Source organism: Carassius auratus, chromosome 9 (genome assembly GCF_003368295.1).
Source record: "Carassius auratus strain Wakin chromosome 9, ASM336829v1, whole genome shotgun sequence".
NCBI classification, from domain to species: Eukaryota; Metazoa; Chordata; class Actinopteri; order Cypriniformes; family Cyprinidae; genus Carassius; species Carassius auratus.
This window is the reverse complement of record NC_039251.1, coordinates 31,798,957-31,821,421: the sequence shown is the minus strand read 5'-3', so window position 1 is coordinate 31,821,421 and position 22,465 is coordinate 31,798,957. Positions and strand designations below refer to the sequence as shown.

Genomic DNA, 22,465 nt, shown 5'->3' with positions numbered 1-22,465 from the left:
ATACTTATTTACAATCAAGACAATTTTAAACATTCTACATAGTGTTCTGATGAAGATGAGAGAAACAACCAAATCAACAAAGTCATTTATTTATTGCTTTAATTTAATAAAAATGATTACTTGTCATTTATTACACTTAGTACTTGATGAAACATTTCCATGTTTTCATGTCTTTCAAAACAGGTTACATTTAGGCACAAAACAATGCATACAATTATTTACCTCTCTTTCAATGCAAACTCCTGACATGGAAGAGGAAAAGAACCAAGAGCTTAAAGCATGAAAGACGGGCACTATGCAGTATTCTAGATAATAAAGTAATTCAGCTTCCACAAATGTCTGGTACTGAAGATGATGATAATCCACTCCCCTAAACTTGAGTTATGCTTTTACTGTAAAATTACAAAATCACATCAAAAAGCATCATGGAACTGAAGCAGATAAGTTATTTCGGCGGGCCTTGTCTTCAGAAGTTCATGTCCACTTAAACAACGTGAGAAAATAGCACATTAAATATGACTGAAAAAAGTATCATCCACGATCTTGGTAAACAACATATACTTAAGCGTTGTGTATTGTTTGCCTTGCATCCAATGAATGCATGGCTGTTTGAACTTTTATAAAAAAAAAAAAAAAAAAAGACCTTAAGAAAAACACTACATTTATTATTAGCAGATGTGAGCGAGCCAAAAATAAATGCAGCCCACATTCCAGTGGCAAAGAGGGCATATACATTTTGCCAAGATACAGCTAAAGGACAACAAATATCAAAGCTACGATTATTAGCCTCCTTCCATACAAGGTCCACACAAATTCTACAGCTCATATACATGCAGCTTTAAGTAAAAGGACTGACTGAAGCGGATTGGCAAACATCGTACCAGCGTTCAGGTTGTTAGCGTCAGTTTTTCTTCTGTGAGGCCTTCTGAAACAAGTGCTCAACAGGTGTCTTGACTACTAGTCTCAATCCAGATGTGAGAAGATCTTTATATTATCATAAATGCAGGGACATGATTGGTATTTGGGCCCCATGAGTTCAAACGATGCCCTGCATGAATATATATATATATATATATATATATATATATATATATATATATATATATATATATATATATATATATATATATATATATATATATATATATATATATGAATGATGCAGGTATAGTAAATCGAATTTCAGTGACATGCTAAAACTGGGGAAGTGGTTTTAAACGATAATACCCTGATTTAATGTATGTACTGAATAAAGCAAGCATTTATAAACATAATACATGTGAAAAAGCAGGATTGTAAATGTTATCGTTTGGCATTTATCATGAAACTGAAAAGAATCATAATTATTTGGCTTATAAATAAGAAAGTGTCTGCACTATAACGTATACAAGATAATGTCTTTCTCCCGGAGAGGAACGGCTAAATGGCACAAGGTTTTGGATTGCAAAATGCTTTATCATTTGGCAAAAGTCAGATTAGTATTTTCTTTTTTTTCCCGTAAATAAATGACTGTTCTGCACTAGAAACACAAGATGACAATAGAACAGAAAAATAAACACAAACCAGCCAACCGGTCTTTCCTGACCATCACCCCTAGTGAAAAAGTGCAATCTTACATTTTGTAGCTTTTCAGCATCCTGCTAGGAGCCCTTCAACACCCTTCAGCATCTCTATTTACAAAGTTTCTCCCAGCAAGCAAACACTGGTTCAGAGACATGGCTATATCTTAGCAGAGCGTGAGGAGAGAGTCACCAAGTGAATCTTCAGCCAATGCCAGTCTCAAAGCATTTCACTGTAATCATAACGGTTAACATTATTTCAATTAAAGACCAGCTCTGATCAGCCCCACATATTGGGAAGAGAGAGAATGATGGACTTCCACCCTACTGTTAGCAGGGAAGCAGTAAAATCTATAGGAGCCAAAAACCTGACTATTTAGAATCAGAAATGACAGGATCAACATAATTGCATGATCGTCACGGGATTGGGGGAGAGTGAAGAATCTCAGAGATGACACCCTTCAGTGGGCCAAGCTGATCGCTCCTTATGGTGATGGAACAGACACTTCCAGAAGACGGTTGTTTTTACGTTTGCAGGCGACACCGTTGCCGTTCTTTGGTGTACCCTGGATGAATTTCACACACACTTTGTCCTGCTTGAACTGCACTAAGAACCTGAAAAGGAGAGAGCAAGTTAAGCCACAAGAGTGACACTGAGGAAACAAGATAAATGTTAGACACTTACTCATCTGAAATATCGATATTGATCTGGTTTCTGTCAGCTGAAGTAGCCCCAATGCGATGAAGTTTGGTGATGATCTCAATCAGTCGATCACTGCTCAGCAGGAAGTCGCCTTTGGCTGCAGATGTAGAACCCTAAAGAGAGAACACGGTCAGTAGTGGGCCTGACTCACATGGAGTCCTACCTGAGATGAGTTACTGAATGTCATACCTCTTTGAGCTTGAGAGCGAAAAAGCCATCGCTCTGTGTGCTCACAGAAACACTGCTGAGGTCCAGCAGGGGAACGCTGGCCTTCACCTGGCCCGTCTTCTGATCAGCCAGAACCAAGCTCTTCTTGGTCAGGAGGAAAATTCTTGGAGCTCCCTAAAAATGAAGTTGTCGTCTTTAAAGCCAACACTTTAGGATGAAAGGATTGACCTTACAATACAAATAGATTGCTTTGAAAAAAAAAAAAACATTCACAATTTTCCAGTTCATGCCATCTACTGCAGAATCTGATCCAGCAGTTGTATTTGTCATGAATACTCCGATCCAAATTGCATGTACCATTAAAAAAAACTTGCTACATGTACGGCGTCGAGTTAACTTGTTATAGCACTTGTATTTTTTTTTGCCCTTTTGTTGGTTTTGATTGCTTCTATTGTCCTCATTTGTAAGTCATTTTGGATTAAAGCATCTGCTAAATGACTAAATGTTAATGCGATACATTTGGGAATTTGTCAAAAAAAGGGGTTTGTATGTTACAGAGAGTTCAGTATGACTGATGGTCAAAATGACTGAATGTCCATCATCAATCGCTCATACGGTAAATTCTACAGGAACACAGCTAATTGTCCTCACCTTGCCATTGGCACGGTTGATTTTACTGACCACATCTGCAAGCAGAACTTTATCCTCTACCAAGCTGTTGAGCTTCTGGTACTTTGGGTTTTTGGTTATCTCCACATAGTCTCCTTTGAATGGCTGCCCCACACTGTAAAGCAGAGGATGTGTGTTATGGCAATAAAAAAAAAATTATATAAGTCCACGTACAAAAAGGAACTTGACTTGACTTTTTATTCCTTACCTGCTAGGATACAAGGCCTTCTTATCTTTGAAGAGTTCACTAGCCGCAAGCTTCTCCTCGTAGGTGGCCTTCTTCTCTTCTGTGAACTGGCTGCGGTATTTCTTGCACTAATTGAAGGATTCCATAAGGATACATTCATTTAAAACCAGCCAGATTAAAAGTCTTAATAGTTAATTTTAGAGATATATTTTTTATATACAGATGTGTCTAAAGACACAAACCCTCCACAGATGGAAAACCCTCCTGAGCTCTTGATGCGTCCCATCCAGGAAACCGTAGGGGCGAGCTGGCCAGCTCTTGTCAACTGGTGACATGGAAGGCATTGTCTTCTTCAAGCCCATGAAATACTTCTGCATCTGTACACAAAAACTCACATTAGTCCCTCATGGGAGTATTTTCTTTCTTCTCTGGAGAATTATGAAAGGCAGAGAACGTGTCAGAAATCATGTTTCAATGGGTTTGGATACATGAAGGATACATGAAGTGAGCTAGATGTAAAAGACATGACTTTAATTTGCATTTGTATACATGGACTTAGCAGTGTGTTGCTAACTTGGTATAATTGGTTGTGGCCAAGCATATTTGAAATTAAAGTCAAAAATTGAAGCAGGATTGTTGGCTTTACAATGTATATAATAAACAAGCCATGCTCTCCATCAAATGGACTCGCCAGAAACTGCAAAGACCAGATGCTGCACAGCTTGTGGTGATTTACATGGTAAACAGTGTCCAACCAACAAGTAAGACTGCTTTTTGGATTACTAGGTGATTAGTAAAAATTAGTAGACAATTCAGCTACTTAAGTGACTTACAATTCTCTGAATGGTGAAGTCATAGATCTTCTTGCCAGCATTAGCTCTGAAGAACTTCCTATAATCCCGACGGACCTGAAAAAGTAGGTTTGTCACTTTTTGTATTGAAAGTTTTGTGATGAAGGCAGGAATGGGACAGGACACTGTCAGGACAGATAAGTGAGGGTCTTAACACAAGAGCAGTGCACTGGAAAGCAAAGACAAAAGAGAACTGATGCTGTGATCGAAACAATGAGAGGTCCACAGTCATACAGTACACCGTTATCTTTACAGAACCTGTAAAGACAAAAGTCACCCCAACATGAAAAAAAGTAATGACAGCAAATGATAGGAAAAAACACTTATAAAACAATAACAACAACAAAAACAATAGTGGGGACAACACACCAAAGACCTTTAATGTCTGTGAAAGCCAACAGAATGTTAGGAGCAGCATGCAGACAGGACAGGCACAGAAACAGACAGAAAACATGGCTGTACTAGGGAGGGGCTACTAGGGCAAAGTCATTCAAATCATTAATAATTCATGCAATTCTTCTCTGCAATTCAGATGTCCTCAAGGCATACTTTTTTCATAAAGCCTGGCTTATCCTGTAGCTCATTTTGCAAGTTCCAGTTCACTTAATTCACATCATAATGGTCTATATATACACAGTGTAATTGCATTGACCAATCGGCATCAATGATCAATCAGTTTCATAAATTTAAAGAATGGCCCCATACATGTGTGCAAAACACCCTTATCAACCCCTGACAAACACAGACATTTCATCAGGCAGGCTGCACAGTGTCATGCTAACAGCTATTTTGCACAGTGCCAGTTTTCAGGAATACAGAAGGAAAAGCATCTGCATCCAATCTCTCCAGAGGAAGCTTTTCTAAAGCCCTGGATTATGAGAACAGATTTAATTGTGCATTATAGAGACACATCTATAATCTAAAGCCTTATTTTGCCCTTGCTTATGACAATGCTAAGACAATGCTTATATGCATCACTGCCTTGGATACTAATGGACCTGTGGAACTGAACTCTAGGGTAAGATTATATTGTTAGTTCATAACAGAGAAGCTAGTTGTGCGACAGACTGGTTATATGGATGCTTCCTACTCATTTCCAAAAGACTCAGATGCCTGGAAAATGGTTGGAAGATACCTTTAGTCCCAACCAGTAGGCCCAAATTACAGCAACAGCGTGCTTACGCCTGGCTTCCTCCTTCAAGCGTTTCAGCTCTCTACGTGCCTGTGAAAAAGGGAGGAAGAAGGGGATAAATGCAAAAAGATGATAAATATTTGTAAAAAGCAGAGCGAGAAGGAGCAGCATAACTCCAGAGCCACAGATAGGCACACATCACACACCATTTCCGTGGTAAAGAAACTTTGTTTGCTGTTGGTTAAGACAGATGGACATTGTTGAGGTTTTCCTGTGGAGAGCACATTTCTTTTCATGGGGTTAACAAAACATGAGCGAGATGAAGGGAAAATGAGCAATAAAAAGAAAGTAAGAGTACAACTGCTCTCTTAAATGTGCACACCACACAAACACACAATAAAATAAGCCACATCAACCTCAACAAGGCAAAGGCCACTCAGATGGGGTGGGAGAAAACAGCAGTGCAGTGCAATCCCAACATGCAAAGAGAAGTTCACATGGGCTTGTGGATGGAACGAGATGACTTTCTCATCTAAAGGATAAAATCTACACCAGGGATACTCAATGTCCAGCCCATAGACCAAAAACAGCCAGCCACGAGGTTACTCAGGCAATCAAAACGGTCACGTTATAATAAAACAAGATGGCAACAGGCAAAACAGAGTCTAAAACGTACGTAATATATTTACGGGTGCATCTCAAATTAGAATGTCATGTAAACGTTGATTTCAGTAATTCAACTCAAATTGTGAAACTAGTGTATTAAATCAATTCAGTGCACACAGACTAAAGTATTTTAAGTTTTTGGTTCTTTTAATTGTGGTGATTTTGGCTCACAAATTAAAAAACCCACCAATTCACTATCTCAACAATTTAGAATACTTCATAAGACCAATAAAAAAGTTTTTTTGTGAATTGTTGGCCTTCTGGAAAGTATGTTCATTTACTGTACTTGTACTCAATACTTGGTAGGGGCTCTTTTTGCTTTAATTCCTGCCTCAATTCGGCATGGTATGGAGGAGATCAGTTCGTGGCTCTGCTGAAGTGGTATGGAAGCCCAGGTTTATTTGACAGTGTCCTTCAGCTCATCAGCATTGTTTCTCATCATCTTCTTGACAATATCTCATAGATTCTCTATGGGGTTCAGGTCTGGTGAGTTTGCTGGCCAGTCAAGCACACCAACACCATGGTCATTTAACCAACCTTTGGTGCTTTTGACAGTGTGGGCAGGTGCCAAATCCTGCTGTAAAATGAAATCAGCATTTTTACAAAGCTGGTCAGCAGAAGGTAGAATGAAGTGCTCCAAAATTTAATGGTAAACGGGTGCAGTGACTTTGGTTTTCAAAAAAGGAAGTTCTGGAGTTATGGTTGATGTGCCTAACTTGATGGTGAAATTGTGATGAAAGGATGGGTTTGCTGGAATCACAAGCAGTTCTGTCTTGGCAAGGTTGAGTTGAAAGTGATGGTCCATCATCTAGGAAGAAATGTCTGTTAGACAAGCTGAGATGTGAATAGCTACCGTCAGATCATCAGGATAGAATGAGAGGTAGAGTTGAGTGTCATCAGCATAGCAGTGGTATGAAAAGCCATGTTTCTGAATGACAGAACCTAATGATGTCATGTAGACAGAGAAGAGAAGTGGTCCAAGAACTGAGCCCTGAGGCACCCCGGTAGTTAGATGTTGTGACTTGGACACCTAACCTCTTCAAGATACTTTGAAGGACCTATCTGATATGTAAGACTCAAACCATTGAAGTGTGGTTCCTGAGATGCCTTTTGCCAGTAGGGTTGATAGGAGGATCTGGTGGTTAACCATGTCAAAAGCAGAAGACCGATCAAGCAGCATAATTACTGAAGATTGGATTCTGAATGTCCACTTCTGAAGCCAGATTTGTTGCTTTCAAGGAGATTGTTGTGTGTGAGAAATGTAGAGACTTGGTTGAACACAGCTCGTTCAAGTGTTTTTGCAATGAAAGGAAGAAGGGAAACTGGTCTGTGGTTCTCTAAAAGAGATGGATTGAGGGTGGGTTTTTTAAGTAGTGGAGTTACACGAGCCTGTCTAAATGATGAGGAAAAAACACCAGTGTAGAGGGATGTGTTGATGATGTGAGTGAGTGCAGGTACAACTGCAGGAGAAATGGCTTGACGGAGATGAGATGGAATAGGATCAAGCGGGCAAGTAATAGGGTGATTAGAAAGGATGAGGATGAGGACTTTGCATGCCAAATCATCACAGACTGTGCAAACTTAACACTGGACTTCAAGCAACTTGGGCTATGAGCTTCTCCACCCTTCCTCCAGACTCTAGGACCTTTGTTTCCAAATTAAATACAAAACTTGCTATCATCTGAAAAGACGAATTTGGACCACTGGACAACAGTCCAGTTCTTCTTCTCCTTAGCCCAGGTAAGACATTTCTGGCATTGTCTGTGGTTCAGTAAATTCCTTGACACGTCTGTGTGTGGTGGCTCTTTATGCCTTGACCAAACCTTCAGTCCATTCCTTATGAAGTTCACTCAAATTCTTGAGTTGATTTCGCTTGACAATCTTCATAAGGCTGCGGTTCTCTCAGTTGGTTGTGCATCTTTTTTTTTTTCTTCCACACTTTTTCCTTCCATTGAACTTTCTGTTAACATGCTTGGATACAGCACTCTGTGAACTGCCAGCTTCTCTGGCAATGAATGTTTGTGGCTCCTTGTGAAGAGTGTCATTGATTGTCTTCTGGACAACTGTCAGATCAGCAGTCTTCCCCATGATTGTGTAGCCTAGTGAACCAAACTGAGAGACCATTTTGAAGGCTCAGGTAACATTTGTAGGTGTTTTGAATTGATTAGCTGATTGGCATGTCACCATGTTCTAATTTGTTGAGATAGTGAATTGGTGGGTTTTTGCTAAATGTAAAATAATCACAATTAAAAGAACCAAAGACGTCAACTACTTCAGTCTGTTTGCATTGGTTTAATACACAAGTTTCACAATTTGAGTTGAATTACTGAAATGAACTTTTCCACAACATTCTAATTTATTGAAATGCAGCTGTATATCTGATTAATAATCAGATCAATTCAGGTTTTGCAATTCATCAAACCATATATCCTTATTTACGAATCAGGATAATTTACATCACTAACTGGCAAAGTTTGTCAAAGACTTATCTGTGGTTTATGGTTACACATTTTAAAACCAAATTCAAATTTAATCAGACTTTTATTTTTTATTTACTGATTCTTAATTATCTTGCTTTTCTACAAAAAAGCCACCCCCCACCCAAAAAAAGACAATTAAAACCAAAATAAATGTAAAACTAGTTTTTAAAAAAACGTTAAATATATTTTTTTACAGAGTAACTTTGACAGCCTAAAGTATTAAAAGTATTAAAAAAAAACACACACAATAACTTTATAGCCAAATCTTACAGTTTTGTGTAAAACTTACAAAAAACCTTGCTACAAAAATGTGCATATCCCTGATTTATGCCATTACTGAATATTGTAAGATGACCAAACATATGGGGTCCAGACTCCTAGAAAGTGTTTAATAAAATGGGGCACTCTGTATGGACAGAGATCATGCCGGCTGTGATGCCAGCCTGCTGTGTGGGAATCGGCCAGCAGGGTGCCCGTCTGGATGAGCTTTAATCCATTGGCAATCAGAGGAAGAGGCTTAAAAGATCACATTCAGTTCTGCCCCCAAAGCAACACATGCTAACCCTGCTCTCCCGGTTCACATCCTCTGACATACCATTCATCTTATTTTTACAATCGCCTACAATGCAAGTATGATTCATGCTGTGGTATCCAGAATGTTTCAACATGAACAGCAGATGGGATGAGCTTAAGGAACATGGGTCATGATCCCCCTCAGGTACATATGGAGGCGTGAGATGGGTTAAATGGAGGATGGGATGCCACACAGACGTAGTGGGGAATACCTTGGTTCCTTGCCAGCAGGCCCAAATGACAGACACGGCCTGTTTACTGCGAGCCTCATGCTTTAAGCGCCGCAGCTCCCTCCGAGCCTGTTCAGTGTGGCATTTTTTTTTTTTTTTTAAGAAGATGAAGAAGAGGATGGTGGAAAGGTATTAAGAACATGTGTTAAAGACAAGAGTGTTGTAAATCAGGACATTTTCAGAGAGACAATAATTTGGTAAAAGTACTATTTTTTCATAAAAGAACTTGTCATCAGCTGAGAATGCAGTTCAATTAATGGTGGGGGGGGGGGGGGTCGGATTTATGTTTTTTGTTAGAAAACAGCTCAAAATATTACATCTATTACCATTTTAATTTCAAATTAGATTTTTATTATGCTGTAACAGGTGGACAATTTGTGGTACTCTCTCTCATAATGTAAATCTGTTGTGATGGCTGTTTATTCTCCTACTGTTTTAGAAATATGTCCAACAATTGTTATGTAAAAAAAAAAAAAAAAGAATTAGCCCAAAGCAATGACAATTTTCCATGTTTTGTTTCAGCACTTGTGTCATTTTATTGGACTTATTACATTTCTGTTAAGTGACTCCTTCCTCAAATTCCAATTTTTTTTTTGTTATAAATCACAATTAGTGTGTGGCCAATACCATTCAAATTCAAAACTAATCAGCTCTGTCTGAACCTGGGGTTGTAAAAAGTTAATATAGTCTTTGAAACTTTAAAACATGAAAGCAGAAACATATCACAGATCTAAAATGCACACAAAAAAGTTGTTAAGGGTTATGAAGTAGAAATCGAAATGGGTTAGTTTTAAGGACATATGAATCACACATGCACTCAAATTCATACACTTTTTGTTATTTGGGTATACATCTGCCACCACCATGTCAGCAAACGAACAATACGTTAGTATTTCCCGATTATTTCTCATAAGATGCTACCTACAAGATGATAAAACTGTTAGTCAAAAGCAAACAAAAGGGATGACATCCAAAGCTTGGGTGAGGCGGGATGGAGATGACTAGGTTTGGCAGACTCGTTAAATACCTTAGTTCCAAGCCAAGCTGCCCAAATGACAGACACGGCGTGTTTATTCCGTGCCTCCTCCTTAAGACGCCGCAGTTCCCAGCGCGCCTGCGGATGTTAGCCGAGGAGGGCCACGTGGAAGCAGAGACAGGATGGCAAAGGTTAAAGTCAGAAATATGACAAGAAGAGAGTGATTGAAAAGAGTAAGTCAAATCAAAAGCAGAAGTGAAATTAGGATTTAAGGAGAAAAACAAAGCAAAAGCAGTGGAGAAGCTCCAGCATTGAAAATCTAACCACATAATTCACCATTTCCTTTTTCAAGAAGAAGCCGTGTTCAGTACCTGAGTTCCATGCCAGTAGGCAGAAATAGTTGTGACGGCCTCTTCGCATCTCTTCTTGTGTTTCAGCTCACGCAGAAGCTTCCGGGCCTGTGAAAAGGGGGTTACACAGTGAGGAGAGCCCTTTGTTTGCTGAAGGAAATGACATGCGGTGCACCTGAACCCTACCTTCCATCCTCGGATGAATGACTGAACCACTAAGGCAGAGGACCTGATGTTCTGGTACTTCTTTTGTTGCTACAGTCAAAAACAACCAGCAATTTTGAGTTTTAAACAAGTTCCGCCCCTGATCCCAGAAACAGTACGTTTTCTGTGGCAGGCGTAGTGAATGGTGCTCACCGCAAATCTTCGGTACCAGGCGGCCACCACCACCTGGCTCTTCTTCAACAGGAGAAAGTGAGTGCGGCTCTTCCAGCCACGGTAGATCTTCTGGATCAGTGTTGCCAGATCCTCTAGACACTGCCTCCTCTTCTCTTCCAAGAAGAAGAGCTGAAGAAAAAATAAATAAAATCAGTATCAAACTGTAAATCAGCCTTTTACACACCTGATATAAACCAAACCCATATATACGAACACAACTTATGCATTAATGTATAAACCTTCCTTTATTGCTGATGCAGCTCAGCACCACACTGATGAAAAAGAGCCAAGACATTAAAAAAAGTCTTCTCTTTCCATACTTTCAGCTGTTGGCATTGTGCGGATGGCTACGTCATTACTTTAGCAACTGATGTAGATAAACACTGTATGAATGGATGGATCAGATTTCATCACTTGCAAAATGATAGTGCAGACAGTCAGTCGCAGATTTGAACAAGATCCGATTTGAAAAACAAATCAGATGTGTGTGCAGTGTGAGCAAGCAAGATACATGACCAAATTCCCAAGGATAAGACCGTGAGAGCCACACATTTGATATAGAGATCTTTTGTGAGACCACATGATGTCCTTTTTATATGCCACAGGATTCTGATGATCTCCAAGATCAGCAAAATAAATTCCAGACATAGTGGGACCAGCATCCTCTGGTATTAAGTAGCTGTTGACAGTGTCTGCCAAATTGGTCTGAACCAAATTTATATAGTTATAGAGCTATAGTTTACTCCCTTCACACCTTCCACACATAACCCTTATCTGGAGTTTTCAGCACAGAAAGGTGCTTGGCTCTTAACCTTTTAAAGCAGCTGGGTTTCTTGAACCAGGAATTACTAATGTCAGAGGCTAACAGCAAAATAAGTTAAATGCTGCAGTAAAAGGTGTGGTCATATTGTAAATTGCCAAATTTTGTGGCAAAAAAGGTCTATTGGCAATAGTGTAGTGACCTATGAAGCACAACTGACACAAAAGCCACTTTCAAATCAAGCAGCTTTTTATTGGTTAACATGGTGAATTTGTGTGAACAGCTTGAACCCAAGAAAAATCTGTGTGAGGAGCTTTTCATTGTCAGGATTGTACAGCTTACTGTTGAAATGACTGGATTATGCCTGCAGAATATCACTGAGCAATGATAAATGTGTCCGGACCTTTAGACTCGTATCCAAAGATTGAGATGCGCTGTTTGTCTGTGGCCAGGTTATGTAGAAACAAAGTCTATTACATGATTGAGTTTGTAGATCCCTTGTCCAAGCACGGGCTCTCGCACCAACAACATTTTGGTGGAAAAGAGGTGAAATGACTAAGACTACATTAATGCTGGGCAGAAGTCGTCCACTGGCTTTGAACAAACATCTGGAGATTATGCAGGAAGAATGGACAAGGATAAGATAAATGCTCCAAAGTGCTGGATTGGTGACTGACGCCCAGGCTTCAATACAGGGGTTTCATGGGCTCCTCTGGAATTTCTCAGCTGGAGTCTCGTTTCCCATGCAAACTGACAAACAGTGGAGGGGGGGATAAGTGAAACCATGTGTGTGACTGCCTGTTTGGATTTCTTTCTTTCATGAGGGCGATTGCTACTAATTATAAAAGAGAAGCCTGAAGGAACATGACTTCCTGTTTAAAAAGCCTTACTAAACCGTTCAGTGACCATATGTAATACTTGCATTGGCCTTTTGATTCCGCATATCAAACTTACAAATCCAAGCCATCCGCCATGCTGGAACTGGAAAGGAGTCAAATGATATATTGGCCATGTTTCTCACAAGGAGAGAGCAGTCTTCTGTATAACTGTGTGTAGATCACAGTCAGTGATCTTTAGGGCAGTAACTCACCGTTCTTGGGTTCCTGATGAAGATCTTTGAACGTCCGTAGGCAAACTCCTCAGCAGGAACCTGCAGATTTTTCAGGAGAACCTCAACACCCTCCCTAATAGGAAGAAAACAGGCCATGAGTCGTCAGTGAACCATGCCATTCACAAATGTTTTTTTTTTTTTGGTAGGTCCAAAAGTCTGAGACCACTTCTAAAAAACAACAACTTCAGAATAATAATACAAAAATATATACAATAATCATCTGATTATCTTTTTTTTTTGTTTTTTTTGTTTGGAAGATGGTTTTATGTAAAACAACTTCCAGTTATATATTTTTCTAATATGCTCATTCTCTGGGAATTGAACCCACAACCTTGGCATTGTTAGAGCCACACTCTGACAGATCTACACACGATCAAGATTGCAAATAATGCTGAATATTTATTTATATTACAAGGTTAAAAAAAAAAAATCTGTTATTTTCAGTGCCAGTTCAGACTGGACTGAATACACCCACATCACTGAACAGACAGCAACAAAAGTCAGAGATTGCACTGTATGATTTAGCACAAAAACATGCACCATGTGAGTGATAAACAGTGTCTGAGTGATTTGAAAAGTAAAACATAGTCTAACCACTGTCGGCACAGAGACGATAACAACATTCCAATGCAAGATAACATGATAAGGTGTGCAACTCCAAATCTCCATGGACACTAAAGATACTCCTGTCAAACTATTTAGTGAAATGTCTCAGTGTCCAGAAGTGACATAGTTATTAGCCACAATTCTGTCTTGGCATGTTTGCCATCAGATAGATAGAATTAAAAAAAAAGGCCTGTTTTCAGTAGCCAAACAGTGTTCAAGAAACGGTTAAACCTGAAAGGAACAAAAGGGGTTTTAAGACAAGAAACAGCATGTTTAAATAACTATGAATGAGTATAAAAAAGGTCATGCAGGTGGAGGAACAGTCACTTAAAGAATTGCTTAATCTCCAAAGTGCTGAAAGTATAATGACATCAGCTGAACAACATGTTCAGAAAAACAGTGAAGCCTGAAGAAGAGTTCTTTAAAACAACACGAAAACACAAGATCAGTTTTGGTCTAACCTGGCTGGGCCCTTCCAGTGGGGCCAGGTCTGCTTGCAGAGCATCTTGTAGCGCTCCAGACAAGGCTCGTAGGCCTGCCGGAAAGCATAACCAGCCCTTCTTACGCGTACATTCTCCATCAGACCCAAATAGCGCACCTGGTGACACACTAGTGAGTCTGTGAAAATGTGGGCTGCTTTCTTGTCATTGGGTTTGATGCACCTAAAAAAACAAGTTTGGTAAAGTGAAAATATTGAAAAAATTATATATATATATATATATATATATATATATATATATATATATATATATATATATATATATATATATATATATATATATATATATATATATATATATATATATATATATATATATATATATATATATATATATAACGGTTGAGTCAGGGGATCACTGCAATATTATACTTATTAATAGACCTCTAAAGTCGCAATAGAGTGTGAAGTGAATGAATGTAAACTTTATGAATGAAAATAGTGCAAATCAAACACCACACACCTCTCCGTGCATCTCTCAGAAATCAGAGCTTGGAAAGAGTAATATCACCTATAATAAATTACATATGTAATGGTTGCATTAAGCTATAAATTAATAAGCGTTTATTGATAAGAACTATTTCATGTCTTTTAATTTACAGTAGCATGAACCATGAGTAGTCGGGCAACCAAGTATTATTATTATTTTTTTTAAATAAGACTACGACTAGCAGAAATCAGTATTTGTGCAACCCCTAATATGTGGTTATGTCATAATGAGGTCAGTGTCAGAAGGTTTGTGATTGTGACCTGATGTAGTTGGGGTTCTTGGTCAGCAGGTTCTTCATGAGCGTTCCAACGGAGGCTCTGAACTGGAATCCAGCTGTGGGGGGCCGCTTGAGGTTCACTTTAGCTGGGTTTCCCTCAGGAAAGAGAATCTTTATCAGGCTTTGATTGGCTTTGTACATGGCCTGGGATAGATCTCTGTAGAGGAGGTCATTGTTTTTGTCCACAAATCCCTCCACCCGATACAGCACCTGTGTATACAGAATATTACTCTTCTTTACACTCCTTCTTAATGTGCTTGTATATGAAAACACAATTTGGGTTGGAAAGCTCCCATCATCATTATTATTATAATTGTTTTGTAAATTTGAACAGCTGTAACTCGGTTTACTGACTAAGAAAACTCAGCAAGTTATAAAGGGCATGTGGCCAATTATGTTGTTGCAATTTTTGCAGCAAATGAGATCTGGATGCAATGTAAATGTAAAAAAAAAAATTGCATGTGGGTTATTCTTTAAAGAACTGAGATCATCTCCACAATTTAGTAGAAGAACACAATGTAATTCATATACAACATTGTATCTAAATGTATTGTGACCATGTGATGCACAGTTTACATGGCAGTGTATGTAAAACTAAAAATGATGATGGGATGTTGAAACGCTTTATGTTCTCACCTTGCCAGCGTAGTGCTGGATGCGGAAGCAGTTGTGTGGTAGGCTGTGGTCTGTGAGAAACTTGGAGTTTTTGCTCTGTCTGCTCTCAAAATGCTGGTGTTCAGCACAAACTGTGTTCAACTTGTCCAGGAAAGTCTCATCGGTCACTGTGCCTGGCCTCAAACACTCCTCATCCAACATGGCCAAAATCCCATTCTTGTTCTGAAAACAAGAATCACGGTAATCAGATCAACAGCATTAAAAACCTGATATTGTAGATTTGTGGGTATTAAACCATATCTGTGAGCTTTTAGGTGATCGCTATATGCTTATATCCTCCTTTAAGCTGAACTTCTGGCAGATATCCCAATTTAATTTTTATAGAAATATTAATGGCAATACGTTTGAAACAATTGTCAGAAACACACTCACATTTTCAATGAGGTCACATATGATGGCGTTGTTGAAATACTCAATGTTGGTCCACTCAATACCCTGGAGACAAAATCAGAGGCACATCACAGATTTGTTTTGTTTACTTTCCATCAGTTTTCTCTTTCTAAAGAAGGATATTCCTAGAACACTGTCTTAAGACTAATCTTGTAGATTCAACAGACAAACCTGAGTGGTTTAGGAAAGACGCAGACAAGCTTTACTATACTTGAACAGGTACACAACAGATATCCAATAACGAATAGTAGTCGTCCTGTCACAATTATTACATAACTGGCTCAGTCGAATGATTTGTTCTAATTGCAATCACTAAAGATCCCAAAATGCAAGTGAACCCAAAGTTATTAAAGTGATACATTCCAATATCAACATCAACTGACAAAAACAATACGATTATTATTATTATCATTATACATTTTAGCTAGGTTAATGCGAATGAATGACTTGCACCAAAGAAAAAGGGGAACATTTAAAATTCAGTTAATTTTATGACAATTACCAACCAAACTGCCACACACAACAATCATTTCTATAAACTTATACAGTGAACACACGGCAGATGGCTGGATGTCCATGTTGCTCCATGTCATGACCATTTCTGTGATATTTAGGGTCTGGAGTGCAGACCCATTTATGGCCCATTAGAGAAAGATGAAACCCACTGGATTTAAACTTCAAATCAGAGCCAATCAAGTCAATGAATGTAACAAGCTGGAAAATAGCTGTGGGCTAATTGGACTGTGTGAAAGCTCCTCAAACTACGAGGTGGATGTATGCGGGAGGAGGGTAAAAAATGGGAAATGTGGAATGTGGTTTGGGGCAGACTGGTCCCTAGACCCCCGCGTCCCTCTTCGGTCTTCAGAGCAGTGGTATTTTCCCATGCACTCTACTGGAGTGAAGCCAGAGAGTGGAATATCACAGTGCAGGGGTCACGGCAGCGTCAGGGCACATACTCAGAGCTCTGAAAGCAAACAGAGCTCCGAGCTCTTCAGGGACAATTGTGTTTACACTGACTGGAGTGAGGGATCGTTTCCGTCCTCACAATCACAGCGCAAGAGGGAAAGGGATTGATAGAAGGAAGCAAATAGTACACAAAGGCAGTTTGGAAGAAAACACTAGCTTACTACATACACCATACTGCATAATAATCTGTATATTATTACTTTTTTTTTTTAAAGCAATTAGATGGATGTATCTGAAACTAGGAATGTTGCCTTTGCAATGGTGATTGTTCATGATATATCCCACAATCCTATATGTGCAGGATTGTGGTTGACAGAAGTCAAATAATTCAAATAAGTTCCATTTTTAGATCGACATCTCTTTATTATGTATAAAAAAGTTCTACAGCAGTATGTTGTACATGTTGTTATGGTACCTGTCCGAAAGCACTTTCTTTCCAAGGTAAATTAATTCAAAAACTTTCAGAGTTGCAGAAGTTGAGTGAGTACCATTTTCTGTCTTCATGTCCTGACTTTTGCTTACCTCACGGATATACTCCTCCTGCTCTTCGTGGAGAGTAAGCTCGATGAAGATTTGCTGGAGCTTCTCATTGCAGTAGTTGATGATAAACTGTTCAAAACTGTTGTCCTGCAGGAACAAAAAGATAAATGAGAATCCATAGACCAAATGATAACCGAGATAATTAAAATGCACACTGCAAACTAAAACAGCACTGCAAACAGGCGCACCCACAAGGCAACCGTCACTCAACGTTATTCACTAAACACCTTTCTCTCTAGGTAACTCTACAAGCTGGATATATTGGAAATTCTGGTGACTTTGGGGAGCAATGTCAAAAAAAATCTGTAAATATTTGATGTATTCCATAAAATACTACCATCTCTAAACTAAGTAGTCTAAACTAAGCTCTGCAACAATGTTTGCTCTTACTTCAGCAAGCTTCACATTAGTTTGCTGCCAAAATGGCACTCTGCAATTTGTAATAGGGAAATTGGAGAAAATTCACATGCCATCAATCCTTCATTTTTAACTGCTTTTGATGGAACTCTGACAGATGAATGTATGTTTCTGGTGAAAACGGTTGGTGTGACACCCACAACCAAAACATAATTGTTTAAAATAGTCTTATGGGGCACCGCCTTAAAGAATTCAGAACAAATCACTTTGTACCACACATGTACTACACATGTAAAATAGCCCTGAACAAAGTCTGCTCTTACAAAACAGGTCTTTATAGCGAAGATTAAATGAAGGCGTAACATGGTACAATATACATCAAGGCTGCATAATCTTATCTGAATCTCATAATGGAGGTAAAGTCTTTAACCTCTTCACCCACAGTAAATGTTTTCAGGTTTGCAAATGCAGGGTTAGAAAAACTAACCATTTCCACTTTCTCATGCTAAACCCCAATCAGTGAACCAATTCTATTGTTGAATTAAAGCAAGAGTAAAACTCAATGTTATGCTCATTGGCTTATGATAACAGTTAGGATTGTACTATTGAGCCATGACACTGGGGTTCAGGAATTAATCAATCCTTTTCTTTTTTTTTTCTTTTTTTAATCTTTATAGCAATCCTATTGCATGATAGTCTCTGCAACTAAAGCCACCACAATCTTCAGTTCCAATGGGCCTGGCTTGAGGAAAAGCCCAAAATCACTTCCAAAAGCCAGCATATGGCATGCTGAAAAGCACCAGATCACTGTTTTACTTGGCGCTGGCAGTTTTATTCTGGCACCCTTTGCTGAGAGGCCACATTGGCATGTTAGCCTAAAACTGCAGTGTTCTAGAAGTAATGAGAGCTAACCCTGTTCAAAGAATAACCTCAACATCTCTTACTTTTTTTGAAGCCCCAAAAGATCAAAATTCACTGCAGATCTCTGGCTGGTTTCAGTGAAGCTTGAAGAAATACTTCACCCAAAAATGAAAATTTAGCCATGCTAAATCACCCTCAAGATAAAAAAAAGAAGAAGTCTGTAGTCTGTATTGCTCATGCAATACACTCAAAGTCTTTTGAAGCCATATGATATGGGTTTGGAACAACTTGAGGGTGATACATAATGACAGAGTTGCCTTTTCTGGGTGAACTGTTCCTTTAAGGTCTTCCAAGTTTAGGATGAATGGAGCTAATGCTGTAACATCAAGCTTACAGGTCATGCTAATACTACTAGGAAACACTGCAGGGTTTCGCTCTAGCAGTGGATTATGCTGCAGAGATAAAATGAGCAGAATTAAGACTAGGATTAAGTGCTAAAATTGCAACATGCACACTGCCTTGGGATTTCCTCCCCAGGTCTACTTACTCCATTCTGTCGTCATGGCCACAACAACATAAACAACATTCAGGAGAGAGTGATACAAGTCAGACAGCAGAACACATGCAATGGACAAATGTAAACCAAAATGGATGAAAGGTGAATTAGTAGGCCTGAGAAGTAGTTCTCTGCATTACGTTAAACACTTTTGAGATTTAGTATGACAACAACGATAAAGTCAGCAATATAAATAACGTTTAAGAACAAAAATGCATGCAAGTGCAATTCTGAATTTAAATGTACAGACTTCTCCAAAAGTTGTGCATAGGTATTAAGCGTCTGGAGGTGCAATGTAAATGTGTCAATCCAGAAATGCAGGATACTTTTCACCAACATCCAAAAATTGTGTAAACAGAATGGGTGTGTTAAGCCTGGAAACCTGCCTTTGCACGCATCTGATGTAGATCAACAGGTGGAGATGACGTGGATTTTATGAGAAATCGTTTTCAAAATTCCAGACCAAATCACTCACCTCAAAGATCTCGAAACCATAAATATCCAGCACTCCCATTACTTTTTTGCGTGATTTGGTTTGAGCCTGATCGAAAAAGAGAAGAATGTGAGTTACAAGGCAGAAACCAACTCACTCTAAACACAAATTATGTGAAATGGTGCTAGCATGGTTATAAGCATGTCTTGAGTACTTTCACAGCGTATGATTCAAGCTTTATTTACTTCATTTAAAGTCCAGCATCAAATTCATGCAATCTGGAATTTAGTGACTGTGAAAGATTTCACCATAGATATTACACATCACAATTTAATGAGTTTCAAAATGACTTGTGTGAGTTGTATTTCATACTTTGCTACACTACTGGCAATAGTAATTTTTTGGTCCTCATAAAAGTGCTAAATTTGTGTTACTGTGACTTTACAGCAATCAACAAAGATTCAGTGAAAATCCAGAGAGACATACCTTGATGCTTTCATTGATTCGGTTCACCAGCCAGCTGAACAGTCGGCTGTAGAGGTTTTTGGCAAGAGCATCACGAGCGTAATAGGCCTAAAATAGAAGAAGTCTCAAATTACAATCAATGTCCTGAACATCTGAATTACACATTATCTATACAAGAAAAAATATATAGATTAATTTCTAATTCCAGTTTCCTCCATGACCCATGGCTGTAACAAAATAGTTTTTCAAACTCATCATGTGGCCTGGATGCAAAAGTTAATCTATCAAAAGTTAGTAGTTAAACTCTTAACAACATGATGTGATGGCAAGGACACATTTTACTATTCGCTAACTGGACCCCAGATGATAGTATTGCAGTGATCAAGCCCTCAGGTTCATATCCTTTCCAGTTGCCTTTAGTGAGATTTGGCCTGCAGTATATTTCTATTACTAATTATTTTGTTAGCTTTAAAACATACTTGTATTGTACAAAGTAGCAATAAATGGTTAAATGGTTTATCCTGTGAACAAGGAGGGTGTGTGTGCTGACCTGAGCCACGTTGAGTGTGGTAGACACCTTCTCCATCTTGGCCTCCACGGTCCGGTAGCTGAATGCTCTCTCCAGCACGGACTGCTCGATGCCCAGCAGCTCACACATCTCCTTCAGGTCTGGGACAGGAAATGCAAGACAAACCCAGGCAGATCAGATTAAAGAATTATTTATGGATAGACTAGACAGTGCATTATGTAATTTAAACAAATTTGACAATTGCCAAAGATAAACAAACTCATCCGGAAGAAAAAAAAAAACTCTATTAGTGTCTTTAAAATTAAAACCACCAATCATTCTGATCAAAGGCCCGTCTCTCAGAATCTAGAGGTCAAGGATAAGACTGATACATGTTAAGCCCCTTTCAAGGAGTTTAAGCTGAAGACTATTTTAAAAGTGCTTCTCTCCAGTGGTTTTAAGAGGATCTGGACATCAGGTATACATCCCCCTCATCCCACAGCAGCTCAATCCGTCTCGTTTCAGCCCATAGCAATCAGGTCGAAAGGGCAGAGGAAATCACATTACTGCTAATGGGTTAAAGCACAGCAGACAAACCAGACGCTGTAGTATATATAAATGGAGGTGTTGACATGGATTGTGGTGTTTAGTCTGGGTCTGGCCTGGCAATGGGAAACTACAAGAACACGCAGTGATGAGTAACACTCATTTGCAGCACATATATCTGGGTAGTTGACATTTTGCAAATACATAAAAAATATAATTATCTTATGCATTCATGGTACATGATGCAAGGGTTATCTGGGTAAGTTCCAGTGTGGTGTTGATTGACTGCAAGCTAATTCTGTAAATGACTCTTGACATATCAATAGATGGCAGTAGTGACCAACCTACATACAACACCACAGTACCTACTATTTCTCCATTCATATTAATTTGTTTTTCAGTGCTTGCAAATGTTTATGTCATTGTATCATTAATACGGATTATGATTTCTGATTATTCACACTTGAAAGTTTCTTGGGCAGTGTACTTTCCTTTACAAACCAAACGTTTAAAAAACAAATTATATTAAGGTTTGCATGGGCAATGCTTTTGGAGGAGCCTAGCACTCACCGTTCTTGTCCTTGATTCGACTCTCATCGAAGCCGTTGCAACGAGACTCTGGTTTGAACTCGAGGTTCCCCAGTTTGAGAACAGCAGCCACCAGCTCCAGTACTGACTGAACCTCATCCTCCATGAAGCCCACAATTTGCATGGCATTCTGGGAAAACAGAAGAGAAAATAAATTTAGTCAATAGTGGTCTGCCGATGGACATTTAACGTGGCAGTACACATGGTGACGTCTGTAAAGAGATCGACTGGCCCGTAACCACTCCACTAATGGACAGCCTGAGGGTGTTGAACACAACTTTCCATCACACCACACACAGTCTGTCAAAGAGACAACATCAACAATTACAGCTGCTCTTAAGAATAACTTGTATTTGACAACTTTTAAAAATCTAGGAAATAAATCCGGAATAAAATATTTTTTATTTTATACATTTTTTGTGGATATTGTCTCATGATCTCAATTCAACCATATATACGGGAAATGTTCTTAACTCAAAACACAACTTTTATTTCTTTATTTACATATTTTGGAGTAAAGTTGTTGTTTGCAAACCCACATGAATTTCTTTGTTCTTTTGAACACAAAGATATTTTGAAGAATGTTTGTAACCAATCAGTTGCTGGAATCCACTGAGTAACATAGTACTTTTTTTACCCTGTACTATTAGTCAGTGGCTACCAGCGACTGCTTGGTTACCAACCTCCTTTTTCAACATAACTTATTTTGTGCTCAACAGCTGTACAAGTTTGGAACAGCTTTAGGGTAAGCAAATGATGACAATTTCCATTTTTGTGTGAACTATATAATATTGTTAATTTATAGGTGTATATTTTTCAATTTTACAGTAGATTTAGCCAATAGTATCATCAGCAGCTTATGATTTATCATGTTCCATGTGCTTCCACAATAGCTTGTGTTAATATTTGTTCTCG

At 38.7% G+C, this 22,465-nt stretch overlaps 1 protein-coding gene across 8 annotated transcripts in view; it reads right to left on the bottom strand.

Annotated features, from left to right (window-relative positions):
• Positions 1–1,486: 1,486 nt before the first annotated feature.
• The window catches only part of myo1b (myosin IB), a 67,285-nt gene continuing 46,306 nt past the window's right edge, over positions 1,487–22,465 (bottom strand). Inside the window, exons 10-33 of one of the 8 annotated variants that reach the window (XM_026272558.1) lie at positions 21,533–21,680; positions 20,459–20,577; positions 19,930–20,016; positions 19,486–19,551; positions 19,002–19,007; positions 17,219–17,323; positions 15,713–15,775; positions 15,302–15,502; positions 14,649–14,875; positions 13,861–14,061; positions 12,773–12,866; positions 10,902–11,051; positions 10,731–10,799; positions 10,566–10,652; positions 10,246–10,332; positions 9,201–9,287; positions 5,273–5,359; positions 4,120–4,194; positions 3,529–3,663; positions 3,308–3,414; positions 3,082–3,214; positions 2,452–2,604; positions 2,245–2,375; positions 1,487–2,174 (exon numbers count right to left, since the gene is read on the bottom strand). In XM_026272558.1, coding sequence (XP_026128343.1) covers positions 2,045–2,174; positions 2,245–2,375; positions 2,452–2,604; positions 3,082–3,214; positions 3,308–3,414; positions 3,529–3,663; positions 4,120–4,194; positions 5,273–5,359; positions 9,201–9,287; positions 10,246–10,332; positions 10,566–10,652; positions 10,731–10,799; positions 10,902–11,051; positions 12,773–12,866; positions 13,861–14,061; positions 14,649–14,875; positions 15,302–15,502; positions 15,713–15,775; positions 17,219–17,323; positions 19,002–19,007; positions 19,486–19,551; positions 19,930–20,016; positions 20,459–20,577; positions 21,533–21,680 — 2,748 coding nt within the window. In that variant the 3' untranslated portion in view covers positions 1,487–2,044. The remainder of the gene's footprint in view (positions 2,175–2,244; positions 2,376–2,451; positions 2,605–3,081; positions 3,215–3,307; positions 3,415–3,528; positions 3,664–4,119; positions 4,195–5,272; positions 5,360–9,200; positions 9,288–10,245; positions 10,333–10,565; positions 10,653–10,730; positions 10,800–10,901; positions 11,052–12,772; positions 12,867–13,860; positions 14,062–14,648; positions 14,876–15,301; positions 15,503–15,712; positions 15,776–17,218; positions 17,324–19,001; positions 19,008–19,485; positions 19,552–19,929; positions 20,017–20,458; positions 20,578–21,532; positions 21,681–22,465) is intronic. The other 7 variants (XM_026272559.1, XM_026272560.1, XM_026272561.1 and 4 more) reach the window with 7 other exon arrangements.